At 50.9% G+C, this 15,212-nt stretch overlaps 1 protein-coding gene across 1 annotated transcript in view; it reads left to right on the top strand.

Annotated features, from left to right (window-relative positions):
- Window positions 1-1,348: 1,348 nt before the first annotated feature.
- The window catches only part of CREB3 (cAMP responsive element binding protein 3), a 123,355-nt gene continuing 109,491 nt past the window's right edge, over window positions 1,349-15,212 (top strand). Inside the window, exons 1-6 of the mRNA XM_073684464.1 lie at window positions 1,349-1,672; window positions 3,145-3,276; window positions 4,215-4,485; window positions 7,165-7,259; window positions 7,340-7,420; window positions 9,628-9,734. Coding sequence (XP_073540565.1) covers window positions 3,145-3,276; window positions 4,215-4,485; window positions 7,165-7,259; window positions 7,340-7,420; window positions 9,628-9,734 — 686 coding nt within the window. The 5' untranslated portion in view covers window positions 1,349-1,672. The remainder of the gene's footprint in view (window positions 1,673-3,144; window positions 3,277-4,214; window positions 4,486-7,164; window positions 7,260-7,339; window positions 7,421-9,627; window positions 9,735-15,212) is intronic.

Genomic DNA, 15,212 nt, shown 5'->3' with positions numbered 1-15,212 from the left:
CCCGGCTTCTCTCTCTCTCTCCCCTCATGTCCCCGGCTTCTCTCTCTCTCTCCTCCTCATGTCCCCGGCTTCTCTCTCTCTCTCCTCCTCATGTCCCCGGCTTCTCTCTCTCTCTCCTCCTCATGTCCCCGGCTTCTCTCTCTCTCCTCCTCTCCCCGGCTTCTCTCTCTCTCCTCCTGTCCCCGGCTTCTCTCTCTCTCTCTCCTCCTCTCCCCGGCTTTTCTCTCTCCTCATGTCCCCGGCTTCTCTCTCTCTCCTTCTGTCCCCAGCTTCTCTCTCTCTCTCCTCCTGTCCCTGGCTTCTCTCTCTCTCCTCATGTCCCTGGCTTCTCTCTCTCTCCTCATGTCCCCGGCTTCTCTCTCTCTCCTCCTCTCCCCGGCTTCTCTCTCTCCTCTCCCCGGCTTCTCTCTCTCCTCTCCCCGGCTTCTCTCCTCCTCCTCTCCCCGGCTTCTCTCCTCCTCCTCTCCCCGGCTTCTCTCCTCCTCCTCTCCCCGGCTTCTCTCCTCCTCCTCTCCCCGGCTTCTCTCCTCCTCCTCTCCCCGGCTTCTCTCTCTCCTCTCCTCATGTCCCCGGCTTCTCTCTCTCTCCTCCTCTCCCCGGCTTCTCTCTCTCCTCTCCTCATGTCCCCGGCTTCTCTCTCTCTCCTCCTCTCCCCGGCTTCTCTCTCTCCTCTCCCCGGCTTCTCTCTCTCCTCTCCTCATGTCCCCGGCTTCTCTCTCTCTCCTCCTCTCCCCGGCTTCTCTCTCTCCTCTCCCCGGCTTCTCTCCTCCTCTCCCCGGCTTCTCTCTCTCCTCCTCTCCCCGGCTTCTCTCCTCCTCTCCCCGGCTTCTCTCTCTCCTCCTCTCCCCGGCTTCTCTCTCTCCTCTCCCCGGCTTCTCTCTCTCCTCCTCTCCCCGGCTTCTCTCTCTCTCTCTCCTCCTCTCCCCGGCTTCTCTCCTCCTCCTCCTCTCCCCGGCTTCTCTCTCTCCTCTCCCCGGCTTCTCTCTCTCTCCTCCTGTCCCCGGCTTCTCTCTCTCTCTCTCTCCTCCTCTCCCCGGCTTCTCTCCTCCTCCTCTCCCCGGCTTCTCTCTCTCCTCCTCTCCCCGGCTTCTCTCTCTCTCCTCCTGTCCCCGGCTTCTCTCTCTCCTCCTCATGTCCCCGGCTTCTCTCTCTCTCTCCTCCTCTCCCCGGCTTCTCTCCTCCTCCTCTCCCCGGCTTCTCTCCTCCTCCTGTCCCCGGGTCCTTTCGGCCATTGCTCTCTGTCTCTCACACCAGCAGCATTGGCTGACGCTTTATGAAGCAGTTGCGCCTCTCCTGAACGTGTCCGGCCCACAGGATAGCCAGAGGGCGGGGCAATGATCACATGACATATGACACATGTAAGGCACTGCCCACACCAGACATGGCCGCGTCGCATCACCCGCCTACACAAGCCACAAATATGTGGGCGTCGCTTATGGTCATGTGCGCCTCAGCCAATTAGCTGACAGAGAACGGAGGCTGTGGACGTGGCAGTGGCCTGGACGTCAGAGAGCTGGGAGATTTATGGAACTACAAGTCCCGGCATGCAGCGCGAGTCCCGGGGTCGTGACGTAATTTGTGTTGCGTTGGAACCCGGAAGAGACGAACAGAAAGAAAGAGAAGGAAGAAACGGAACAGAAACGTACGAGAGACACTCAGAGCCCCCCGGGAGGTGAGAGCCGCCGGTGTGCGGGGTCTGCGCGCCCCTCATCACATGTCACCCCACTCCTCCTATACCGGGAAGCCCCGCAGTGTCCAGAACCTGAAATTGGGCCTTGTCTCGCCCCTTCCCCTTTTTGGCTTCTGCCTCCCATTTATTGGACATAGTCCCGCCCACTCTGGCCACCTCTTCCCCCTCTGGCTGCCCCCCCCTTCTCTGACCACCTCCTCCCCCTCTGGCCACACCCTCGGTCACCCCACCCACCCTGGCTGCCCCGCCCCTTCTGGCAACCCCCCTCTCTCTCTGGCAGCCCTGCCCCCACTGGCCACCTCCTCCCCCTCTGGTCACCCCCACCCCCTCTGGCTGCCCCCCTTCTTCTCTGACCACCTCCTTCCACTCTGGCCACACCCTTGGTCACCCCACCCACCCTGGCTGCCCCGCCCCTTCTGGCCACCTCCTCCCCCCCCTGGCCAACCCCCCTCTCTGGCAGCCCTGCCCCCTTTTACCACCCTCTGGCCTGCCCCACTGGCCACCCCTCCCTCTCGCGCTGCCCCCGCCTCCTCTGGCCCCCACCCCACCCCTCTGGCCACCCTCTCTGGTCTGCCCCTCTGGCCACCTCCGTGCCCCTTCCCCTCTTGCTGCCCCTCTTACCGCCCTCCCCCTCTGGCCACACCCTCTGGCCTTCCCCCTCTGGCCACCCCCACCCACTCTGGCCGCCTCCACCCCTGTCCCTCCCCTTCTGGCCGCCCCTACACCTCTGGCCACCCCGCCACTCCCTCTGACCCCCGTCCCTCCCCTTCTGGCCGCCCTCTGGGTGTGGTGACTTTCCCCTCTGGCAGCCCCCGCCCCTCTGGCCACCCATGTCCCTCCCCCTCTGGCCACCCCCTCTGACCCCGTCCCTCCCCTTCTGGATGCCCTCTGGGTGTGGTGACTTTCCCCTCAGGCCATCCCGCCCCTCTGGCCACCCCTGTCCCTCCCCCTCTGGCCATCCCCGCCCCTCTGGCCCCCTCTGGCCACCCCGCCCCTCTGGCCACCCATGTCCCTCCCCCTCTGGCCACCCCCTCTGACCCCGTCCCTCCCCTTCTGGATGCCCTCTGGGTGTGGTGACTTTCCCCTCAGGCCATCCCGCCCCTCTGGCCACCCCTGTCCCTCCCCCTCTGGCCATCCCCGCCCCTCTGGCCCCCTCTGGCCACCCCGCCCCTCTGGCCACCCCCTCTGACCCCGTCCCTCCCCTTCTGGCCGCCCTCTGGGTGTGGTGACTTTCCCCTCTGGCCGCCCTGCCCCTCTGGCAGCCCCCGACCCCTCTGGCCTGCCCTTTTGGCCGCCCCCACCCCATCTTGCCTCCCCTGTTCCACTCCCTCTCCCTCAGGCCTCCCTTGTTCCTCTAGCCGCCCCCGTCCCACCCTTTTTCTTCCTGTGACCACTCGCCCCTCCCTCTTGTCAGTATCTCCTGGGTGTGGTGACTTTCTTGCCCCCTTCTTTAGATGTCGCTCTTTGGAGGACTGGAGGAGATGGAGGCTGCGGATTTCTTGGATGATCTGCTGGACGATATCTTCCCAGGAGTCTGTGCGGACAGCGACCAGGAGGTGGGGGGGTGGGGCCCTCTGGATGCTGAGGTAAGGGGGGGTCTCTGAATGCCGAGATAGGGGGGTCTCTGGATGCCAAGATAGGGGGTTCCTGTGACTCAGGGTCTCGTCAGTGTGTTATACCCCCAATATTTTGTCCTTTCTAACCTTGCGATGTCGGGGTGCATCACGAAGGCTCCGTACTGTGCGTGTTGTGGTGGAGTAGGCATGCGCTGTGCCTGCGGGGGAGGCTCTCTGCGCTGTGCCTGCTGGGGAGGCTCTCTGCGCTGTGCCTGCGGGGGAGGCTCTCTGCGCTGTGCCTGCGGGGGAGGCTCTCTGCGCTGTGCCTGCGGGGGAGGCTCTCTGCGCTGTGCCTGCGGGGGAGGCTCTCTGCGCTGTGCCTGCGGGGGAGGCTCTCTGCGCTGTGCCTGCGGGGGAGGCTCTCTGCGCTGTGCCTGCGGGGGAGGCTCTCTGCGCTGTGCCTGCGGGGGAGGCTCTCTGCGCTGTGCCTGCGGGGGAGGCTCTCTGCGCTGTGCCTGCGGGGGAGGCTCTCTGCGCTGTGCCTGCTGGGGAGGCTCTCTGCGCTGTGCCTGCTGGGGAGGCTCTCTGCGCTGTGCCTGCTGGGGAGGCTCTCTGCGCTGTGCCTGCTGGGGAGGCTCTCTGCGCTGTGCCTGCTGGGGAGGCTCTCTGCGCTGTGCCTGCTGGGGAGGCTCTCTGCGCTGTGCCTGCTGGGGAGGCTCTCTGCGCTGTGCCTGCTGGGGAGGCTCTCTGCGCTGTGCCTGCTGGGGAGGCTCTCTGCGCTGTGCCTGCTGGGGAGGCTCTCTGCGCTGTGCCTGCTGGGGAGGCTCTCTGCGCTGTGCCTGCTGGGGAGGCTCTCTACGCTGTGCATGGCTGGACGGCGCTGTGCGTGTTGGGCAGGTGCTCTTCATCACATATCAGGGTGGAGCGCGATGGTGATTTTTGACTAAGTACATGCGGTGATATCCCAGGTGTTGAGTGACACGGCGGTGGACAGCTTCCTGTGTGAGCTCCTCGGCAGTCCGCTGGATGGAGGTCCGAGCTCTCCACTGGCCAGTGACAGTGGAATATCGGAAGGGCAGGCAGCAGTTCCATCTCCAGGTGTTTGGGAGCCAACTCCACCGGGCAGCCCCAACATTGTACAGACTGAGCACAACTACTCCATGCTACAGGAGATGGATGTGGACGCCCTGCAGAGCGTGAGGTCAGAAACATGTGATGGGGACGTTTTCATAGATCTAGGTATGTTCTCAGTGAATGCACAGAAACATGGAGTCTTCTGGATCCATCTGTAACCTCCCACCATGTGTCCTCCTCTTAACCATTCCTCTTTTGCTGTCCATGACTCCCCGCTGTCCTAATCCCCTCCTGATATCTGACCTGTCCACCCCTGATCTCTTTACCTCAAATGTTCTCATCATCCCCTGATATCTGACCTGTCCTCTCGTGATATCTGACCTGTCCTCTCGTGATATCTGACCTGTCCTCTCGTGATATCTGACCTGTCCTCTCGTGATATCTGACCTGTCCTCTCGTGATATCTGACCTGTCCTCTCGTGATGTCCTCTCGTGATATCTGACCTGTCCTCTCGTGATATCTGACCTGTCCTCTCGTGATATCTGACCTGTCCTCTCGTGATATCTGACCTGTCCTCTCGTGATATCTGACCTGTCCTCTCGTGATATCTGACCTGTCCTCTCGTGATATCTGACCTGTCCTCTCGTGATATCTGACCTGTCCTCTCGTGATATCTGACCTGTCCTCTCGTGATATCCTTCCCTCAGAGCATAAGAGGGAAAGATATCAGGGGAGGACTGGTCAGATATCAGGAGATGGTAAGAACATCATCCTCTTTTGCTATCCATGACTCCCTCTGTCTTAATCACTTGCTGATATCTGACCTGTCCTCTCCCCTGATATGTTCTCATCTTCTGCTGATATCTGACCTGTCCCCTTCCCTGATATGTTCTCACCTTCTGCTGATATCTGACCTGTCCTCTCCCCTGATATGTTCTCACCGTCTGCTGATGTCTGACCTGTCCTCTCCCCTGATATGTTCTCACCATCTGCTGATATCTGACCTTTCCTCTCCCCTGATAAGTTCTCACCGTCTGCTGATATATGACCTGTCCTCTTCCCTGATATGTTCTCCCCATCTGCTGATATTTGACCTGTCCTCTCCCCTGATATGTTCTCACCGTCTGCTGATGTCTGACCTGTCCCCTTCCCTGATATGTTCTCACCTTCTGCTGATATCTGACATGTCCTCTCCCCTGATATGTTCTCACCGTCTGCTGATGTCTGACCTGTCCTCTTCCCTGATATGTTCTCACCTTCTGCTGATATCTGACCTGTTCTCTCCCCTGATATGTTCTCACCTTCTGCTGATATCTGACCTGTCCTCTTCCCTGATATGTTCTCACCTTCTGCTGATATCTGACCTGTCCTCTTCCCTGATATGTTCTCACCTTCTGCTGATATCTGACCTGTCCTCTTCCCTGATATGTTCTCACCTTCTGCTGATATCTGACCTGTCCTCTTCCCTGATATGTTCTCACCTTCTGCTGATATCTGACCTGTCCTCTTCCCTGATATGTTCTCACCGTCTGCTGATATCTGACCTGTCCTCTTCTCTATGTTCTCACCGTCTGCTGATATTTGACCTGTCCTCTTCCCTGATATGTTCTCACCGTCTGCTGATATCTGACCTGTCCTCTTCCCTGATATGTTCTCACCGTCTGCTGATATCTGACCTGTCCTCTTCCCTGATATGTTCTCATCTTCTGCTGATATCTGACCTGTCCTCTTCCCTGATATGTTCTCATCTTCTGCTGATATCTGACATGTCCTCTTCCCTGATATGTTCTCACCTTCTGCTGATATCTGACCTGTCCTCTTCCCTGATATGTTCTCACCTTCTGCTGATATCTGACCTGTCCTCTTCCCTGATATGTTCTCACCTTCTGCTGATATCTGACCTGTCCTCTTCCCTGATATGTTCTCACCTTCTGCTGATATCTGACCTGTCCTCTTCCCTGATATGTTCTCACCATCTGCTGATATCTGACATGTCCTCTTCCCTGATATGTTCTCACCTTCTGCTGATATCTGACCTGTCCTCTTCCCTGATATCTTCTCACCTTCTGCTGATATCTGACCTGTCCTCTTCCCTGATATCTTCTCATCTTCTGCTGATATCTGACCTGTCCTCTTCCCTGATATGTTCTCATCTTCTGCTGATATCTGACATGTCCTCTTCCCTGATATGTTCTCACCTTCTGCTGATATCTGACCTGTCCTCTTCCCTGATATGTTCTCACCTTCTGCTGATATCTGACCTGTCCTCTTCCCTGATATGTTCTCACCTTCTGCTGATATCTGACCTGTCCTCTTCCCTGATATGTTCTCACCTTCTGCTGATATCTGACCTGTCCTCTTCCCTGATATGTTCTCACCTTCTGCTGATATCTGACCTGTCCTCTTCCCTGATATGTTCTCACCTTCTGCTGATATCTGACCTGTCCTCTTCCCTGATATGTTCTCACCGTCTGCTGATATCTGACCTGTCCTCTTCCCTGATATGTTCTCACCGTCTGCTGATATCTGACCTGTCCTCTCCCCTGATATGTTCTCACCGTCTGCTGATATCTGACCTGTCCTCTCCCCTGATATGTTCTCACCGTCTGCTGATTTCTGACCTGTCCTCTTCCCTGATATGTTCTCACCATCTGCTGATATTTGACCTGTCCTCTCCCCTGATATGTTCTCACCGTCTGCTGATTTCTGACCTGTCCTCTCCTGTTCTCTTTCCCTCAGATGTTCTTCTCATCTCTTCCTATCTCTCTGGGCTTTGTAGAATTTTGTTGTAGTGCTCCTGCTGTCTCATCTTGGTGGTTCGTTGTCTGGTTTGTCTCCTGCAGATGTGTGTGTGGAGCAGTCGCATCTGGAGCTGATGGACCCAGTTAGTCTTTATATGGAGGAGGAGGAGGATGAAGAGCAGTACCAGTCGGATCAGGTGAGATATGGTCAGCACCTCGCGAGCAGATGTCCTGCATGCTCGGTCCTGTAGGTGAAACGTTCTGCTCTGTTTGACAGGTTCTGCAGCTGACAGAGGAGGAATCTCGGCTGCTGGGGAAGGAAGGCGTCTTGTTACCTCAGCATCTGCCCCTCACCAAGGTAATGAGCGCTGTAACATCTGCTCGCTCCATGTATAGTCAGATGATCTCGGCCCTGGTGACATCCGCTCGCTCCATCTATAGTCAGATGATCTCGGCCCTGGTGACATCCGCTCGCTCCATCTATAGTCAGATAATCTCGGCCCTGGTGACATCTGCTCGCTCCATCTATAGTCAGATGATCTCGGCCCTGGTGACATCTGCTTGCTCCATCTATAGTCAGATGATATCGGCCCTGGTGACATCTGCTCGCTCCATGTATAGTCAGATGATCTCGGCCCTGGTGACATCTGCTCTCTCCATCTATAGTCAGATGATATCGGCCCTGGTGACATCTGCTCGCTCCATCTATAGTCAGATGATATCGGCCCTGGTGACATCTGCTTGCTCCATCTATAGTCAGATGATATCGGCCCTGGTGACATCTGCTCGCTCCATCTATAGTCAGATGATCTCGGCCCTGGTGACATCTGCTCGCTCCATCTATAGTCAGATGATATCGGCCCTGGTGACATCTGCTCGCTCCATCTATAGTCAGATGATATCGGCCCTGGTGACATCTGCTCGCTCCATCTATAGTCAGATGATATCGGCCCTGGTGACATCTGCTCGCTCCATCTATAGTCAGACGATATCGGCCCTGGTGACATCTGCTTGCTCCATCTATAGTCAGATGATCTCGGCCCTGGTGACATCCGCTCGCTCCATCTATAGTCAGATGATCTCGGCCCTGGTGACATCCGCTCGCTCCATCTATAGTCAGATGATCTCGGCCCTGGTGACATCTGCTCGCTCCATCTATAGTCAGATGATATCGGCCCTGGTGACATCTGCTCGCTCCATCTATAGTCAGATGATATCGGCCCTGGTGACATCTGCTCGCTCCATCTATAGTCAGATGATATCGGCCCTGGTGACATCTGCTCGCTCCATCTATAGTCAGATAATCTCGGCCCTGGTGACATCTGCTCGCTCCATCTATAGTCAGATGATCTCGGCCCTGGTGACATCTGCTTGCTCCCTCTATAGTCAGATGATATCGGCCCTGGTGACATCTGCTCGCTCCATCTATAGTCAGATGATATCGGCCCTGGTGACATCTGCTCGCTCCATCTATAGTCAGATGATATCGGCCCTGGTGACATCTGCTCGCTCCATCTATAGTCAGATGATCTCGGCCCTGGTGACATCTGCTCGCTCCATCTATAGTCAGACGATATCGGCCCTGGTGACATCCGCTTGCTCCATCTATAGTCAGATGATCTCGGCCCTGGTGACATCCGCTCGCTCCATCTATAGTCAGATGATCTCGGCCCTGGTGACATCTGCTCGCTCCATCTATAGTCAGATGATATCGGCCCTGGTGACATCTGCTCGCTCCATCTATAGTCAGATGATATCGGCCCTGGTGACATCTGCTCGCTCCATCTATAGTCAGATGATATCGGCCCTGGTGACATCTGCTCGCTCCATCTATAGTCAGATAATCTCGGCCCTGGTGACATCTGCTCGCTCCATCTATAGTCAGATGATCTCGGCCCTGGTGACATCTGCTTGCTCCCTCTATAGTCAGATGATATCGGCCCTGGTGACATCTGCTCGCTCCATCTATAGTCAGATGATATCGGCCCTGGTGACATCTGCTCGCTCCATCTATAGTCAGATGATATCGGCCCTGGTGACATCTGCTCGCTCCATCTATAGTCAGATGATCTCGGCCCTGGTGACATCTGCTCGCTCCATCTATAGTCAGATGATATCGGCCCTGGTGACATCTGCTCGCTCCATCTATAGTCAGATGATATCGGCCCTGGTGACATCTGCTCGCTCCATCTATAGTCAGATGATATCGGCCCTGGTGACATCTGCTCGCTCCATCTATAGTCAGATGATATCGGCCCTGGTGACATCTGCTCGCTCCATCTATAGTCAGATGATATCGGCCCTGGTGACATCTGCTCGCTCCATCTATAGTCAGATGATATCGGCCCTGGTGACATCTGCTCGCTCCATCTATAGTCAGATGATATCGGCCCTGGTGACATCTGCTCGCTCCATGTATAGTCAGATGATATCGGCCCTGGTGACATCTGCTCGCTCCATCTATAGTCAGATGATATCGGCCCTGGTGACATCTGCTCGCTCCATGTATAGTCAGATGATATCGGCCCCGGTGATGTCAGGCAGTAATGTGCATTGTTTGGATAGGCGGAGGAGCGCGCTCTGAAACGTGTGCGTAGAAAGATCCGGAACAAGCGATCGGCACAGGAGAGCAGGAAGAAGAAGAAGGAATATGTGGACGGGCTGGAGAACCGGTCAGTGTATATAATATAAGGCAGAATATAGTATCCTCTCCTCTATAGGGTCACTGCAGGCCCCCTGTGTGTGTGTGTGTGTGTATATATGTATATATATATCTGTTATATAGGGTCACTGCAGGCCCCCTGTGTGTGTGTGTGTGTATATATGTATATATATCTGTTATATAGGGTCACTGCAGGCCCCATGTATATATATCTGTTATATAGGGTCACTGCAGGCCAAATGTACAGTACAGACCAAAAGTTTGGACACACCTCATTTAAAGATTTTTCCGTATTTTCATGACTATGAAAATTGTACATTCACACTGAAGGCATCAAAACTATGAATTGCCACATGTGGAATTATATACTTAACAAAAAAGTGTGAAACAACTGAAAATATGTCTTATATTCTAGGGTCTTCACAGTAGCCACCTTTTGCTTTGATAACTGCTTTGCACACTCTTGGCATCCTCTTGATGAGCTTCAAGAGGTAGTCACCGGAAATGGTCTTCACTTCACAGGTGTGCCCTGTCAGGTTTAATAAGTGGGATTTCTTGCCTTATAAATGGGGTTGGGACCATCAGTTGTGTTGTGCAGAAGTCAGGTGGATACACAGCTGATAGTCCTACTGAATAGACTGTTAGAATTTACATTATGGCAACAAAAAAGCAGCTAAGTAAAGAAAAACGAGTGGCCATCATTACTTTAAGAAATGAAGGTCAGTCAGTCAAAAAAATTGGGCAAACTTTGAAAGTGTCCCCAAGTGCAGTTGCAAAAACCATCAAGCGCTACAAAGAAACTGGCTCACATGAGGACCGCCCCAGGAAAGGAAGACCAAGAGTCACCTCTGCTTCTGAGGATAAGTTTATCCGAGTCACCAGCCTCAGAAATCGCAGGTTAACAGCAGCTCAGATTAGAGACCAGGTCAATGCCACACAGAGTTCTAGCAGCAGACACATCTCTTCAACAACTGTTAAGAGGAGACTTTGTGCAGCAGGCCTCCATGGTAAAATAGCTGCTAGGAAACCACTGCTAAGGACAGGCAACAAGCAGAAGAGACTTGTTTGGGCTAAAGAACACAAGGAATGGACATTAGACCAGTGGAAATCTGTGCTTTGGTCTGATGAGTCCAAATTTGAGATCTTTGGTTCCAACCACCGTGTCTTTGTGCGACGCAGAAAAGGTGAACGGATGGACTCTACATGCCTGGTTCCCACCGTGAAGCATGGAGGAGGAGGTGTGATGGTGTGGGGGGGCTTTGCTGGTGACACTGTTGGGGATTTATTCAAAATTGAAGGCATACTGACCCAGCATGGCTACCACAGCATCTTGCAGCGGCATGCTATTCCATCCGGTTTGCGTTTAGTTAGACCATCATTTATTTTTCAACAGGACAATGACCCCAAACACACCTCCAGGCTGTGTAAGGGCTATTTGACCAAGAAGGAGAGTGATGGGGGGCTACGCCAGATGACCTGGCCTCCACAGTCACCAGACCTGAACCCAATCGAGATGGTTTGGGGTGAGCTGGACCGCAGAGTGAAGGCAAAAGGGCCAACAAGTGCTAAGCATCTCTGGGAACTCCTTCAAGATTGTTGGAAGACCATTTCCGGTGACTGCCTCTTGAAGCTCATCAAGAGAATGCCAAGAGTGTGCAAAGCAGTCATCAAAGCAAAAGGTGGCTACTGTGAAGACCCTAGAATATAAGACATATTTTCAGTTGTTTCACACTTTTTTGTACAGTATATAATTCCACATGTGGTAATTCATAGTTTTGATGCCTTCAGTGTGAATGTACAATTTTCATAGTCATGAAAATACAGAAAAATCTTTAAATGAGAAGCTGTGTCCAAACTTTTGGTCTGTACTGTATATATAGTAATATGGCCGCCCTTCTCCTCAGTGTGATATAGTAATATGGCCGCCCTTCTCCTCAGTGGTGATATAGTAATATATATATATATATATATATATAGTAATATGGCCGCCCTCCTCCTCAGTGTGATATAGTAATATATATAGTGATATGGCCGCCCTTCTCCTCAGTGGTGATATAGTAATATGGCCGCCCTCCTCCTCAGTGTGATATAGTAATATATATAGTGATATGGCTGCCCTTCTCCTCAGTTTGATATAGTAATATATATAGTGATATGGCTGCCCTTCTCCTCAGTGGTGATATAGTAATATATATAGTAATATGGCCGCCCTTCTCCTCACTGGTGATATAGTAATATATATATATAGTAATATGGCCGCCCTCCTCCTCAGTGTGATATAGTAATATATATAGTGATATGGCTGCCCTTCTCCTCAGTGTGATATAGTAATATATATAGTGATATGGCTGCCCTTCTCCTCAGTGGTGATATAGTAATATATATAGTAATATGGCCGCCCTTCTCCTCAGTGATGATATAGTAATATATATAGTAATATGGCCGCCCTTCTCCTCAGTGGTGATATAGTAATATATATAGTAATATGGCCGCCCTTCTCCTCAGTGGTGATATAGTAATATATATAGTAATATGGCCGCCCTTCTCCTCAGTGTGATATAGTAATATGGCCGCCCTTCTCCTCAGTGGTGATATAGTAATATGGCCGCCCTTCTCCTCAGTGTGATATAGTAATATGGCCGCCCTTCTCCTCAGTGGTGATATAGTAATATATATATAGTAATATGGCCGCCCTCCTCCTCAGTGTGATATAGTAATATATATAGTGATATGGCCGCCCTTCTCCTCAGTGGTGATATAGTAATATGGCCGCCCTCCTCCTCAGTGTGATATAGTAATATATATAGTGATATGGCTGCCCTTCTCCTCAGTGTGATATAGTAATTTATATAGTGATATGGCTGCCCTTCTCCTCAGTGGTGATATAGTAATATATATAGTAATATGGCCGCCCTTCTCCTCAGTGGTGATATAGTAATATATATATATATAGTAATATGGCCGCCCTCCTCCTCAGTGTGATATAGTAATATATATAGTGATATGGCTGCCCTTCTCCTCAGTGGTGATATAGTAATATGGCCGCCCTTCTCCTCAGTGTGATATAGTAATATGGCCGCCCTTCTCCTCAGTGTGATATAGTAATATATATAGTGATATGGCTGCCCTTCTCCTCAGTGGTGATATAGTAATATATATAGTAATATGGCCGCCCTTCTCCTCAGTGTGATATAGTAATATGGCCGCCCTTCTCCTCAGTGTGATATAGTAATATATATAGTGATATGGCTGCCCTTCTCCTCAGTGGTGATATAGTAATATATATAGTAATATGGCCGCCCTTCTCCTCAGTGTGATATAGTAATATGGCCGCCCTTCTCCTCAGTGTGATATAGTAATATATATATATATAGTAATATGGCCGCCCTCCTCCTCAGTGTGATATAGTAATATATATATATAGTGATATGGCTGCCCTTCTCCTCAGTGGTGATATAGTAATATGGCCGCCCTCCTCCTCAGTGTGATATAGTAATATATATAGTGATATGGCTGCCCTTCTCCTCAGTGTGATATAGTAATATATATAGTGATATGGCTGCCCTTCTCCTCAGTGGTGATATAGTATTATATATAGTAATGTGGCCGCCCTTCTCCTCAGTGGTGATATAGTAATATATATAGTAATATGGCCGCCCTTCTCCTCAGTGTGATATAGTAATATATATAGTAATATGGCTGCCCTCCTCCTCAGTGTGATATAGTAATATATATAGTAATATGGCCGCCCTTCTCCTCAGTGTGATATAGTAATATGGCCGCCCTTCTCCTCAGTGTGATATAGTAATATGGCTGCCCTCCTCCTCAGTATGATATAGTATTATATATAGTAATATGGCCGCCCTTCTCCTCAGTGTCATATAGTAATATGGCCGCCCTTCTCCTCAGTGGTGATATAGTATTATATATAGTAATATGGCCGCCCTTCTCCTCAGTGGTGATATAGTAATATATATATATAGTAATATGGCCGCCCTTCTCCTCAGTGTGATATAGTATTATATATAGTAATATGGCCGCCCTTCTCCGTGTGATATAGTAATATATACAGTAATATGGCCGCCCTTCTCCTCAGTGGTGATATAGTATTATATATAGTAATATGGCCGTCCTTCTCCTCAGTGGTGATATAGTAATATGGCCGCCCTTCTCCTCAGTGGTGATATAGTAATATATAGAGTAATATGGCCGCCCTTCTCCTCAGTGGTGATATAGTAATATGGCCGACCTTCTCCTCAGTGTGATATAGTAATATATATAGCAATATGGACGCCCTTCTCCTCAGTGTGATATAGTAATGTATATAGTAATATGGCCGCCCTTGTCCGCAGTGGTGATATAGTAATATATATAGTAATATGGCTGCCCTTCTCCTCAGTGGTGATATAGTATTATATATAGTAATATGGCCGGCCTTCTCCTCCGTGTAATATATATAGTAATATGGCCGCCCTTCTCCTCAGTGTGATATAGTAATATATATAGTAATATGGCCGTCCTTCTCCTCAGTGTGATATATTAATATATATAGTAATATGGCCGCCCTTCTCCTCAGTGTGACATAGTAATATGTCTGCCCTTCTCCTCAGTGTGATATAGTATTATATATAGTAATATGGCCGCCCTTCTCCTCAGTGTAATATATATAGTAATATGGCCGCCCTTCTCCTCAGTGTGATATAGTAATATATATAGTAATATGGCCGCCCTTCTCCTCAGTGGTGATATAGTAATATATATAGTAATATGTCCGCCCTCCTCCTCAGTATGATATAGTAATATATATAGTAATATGGCCGTCCTTCTCTTCAGTGTGATATAGTAATATGACCGCCCTTCTCCTCAGTGGTGATATAGTATTATATATAGTAATATGGCCATCCTTCTCCTCAGTGGTAATATAGTAATATATATAGTAATATGGCCGCCCTTCTCCTCAGTATAATATAGTAATATATATAGTAATATGGCCGCCCTTCTCCTCAGTGGTGATATAGTAATATGGCCACCCTCCTCCTCAGTATGATATAGTAATATATATATATAGTAATATGGCCGTCCTTCTCTTCAGTGTGATATAGTAATATGGCCGCCCTTCTCCTCAGTGGTGATATAGTATTATATATAGTAATATGGCCACCCTTCTCTTCAGTGTGATATAGTAATATATATATAGTAATATGGCCGCCCTTCTCCTCAGTGGTGATATAGTAATATGGCCGCCCTCCTCCTCAGTATGATATAGTAATATATATATAGTAATATGGCCACCCTTCTCCTCAGTGTGATATAGTAATATATATAGTTATATGGCCGCCCTTCTCCTCAGTGTGATATAGTAATATATATAGTTATATGGCCGCCCTTCTCCTCAGTGTGATATAGTAATAAGGCCGCCCTTCTCCTCAGTGTGATATAGTAATATATATAGTTATATGGCCGCCCTTCTCCTCAGTGTGATATAGTA

This window comes from Phyllobates terribilis, unplaced genomic scaffold (genome assembly GCF_046119375.1).
Source record: "Phyllobates terribilis strain yellow unplaced genomic scaffold, ASM4611937v1 Scaffold_1__5_contigs__length_1240528914, whole genome shotgun sequence".
Classification (NCBI taxonomy): Eukaryota; Metazoa; Chordata; class Amphibia; order Anura; family Dendrobatidae; genus Phyllobates; species Phyllobates terribilis.
This window is presented reverse-complemented; position numbering and strand designations above follow the sequence as displayed.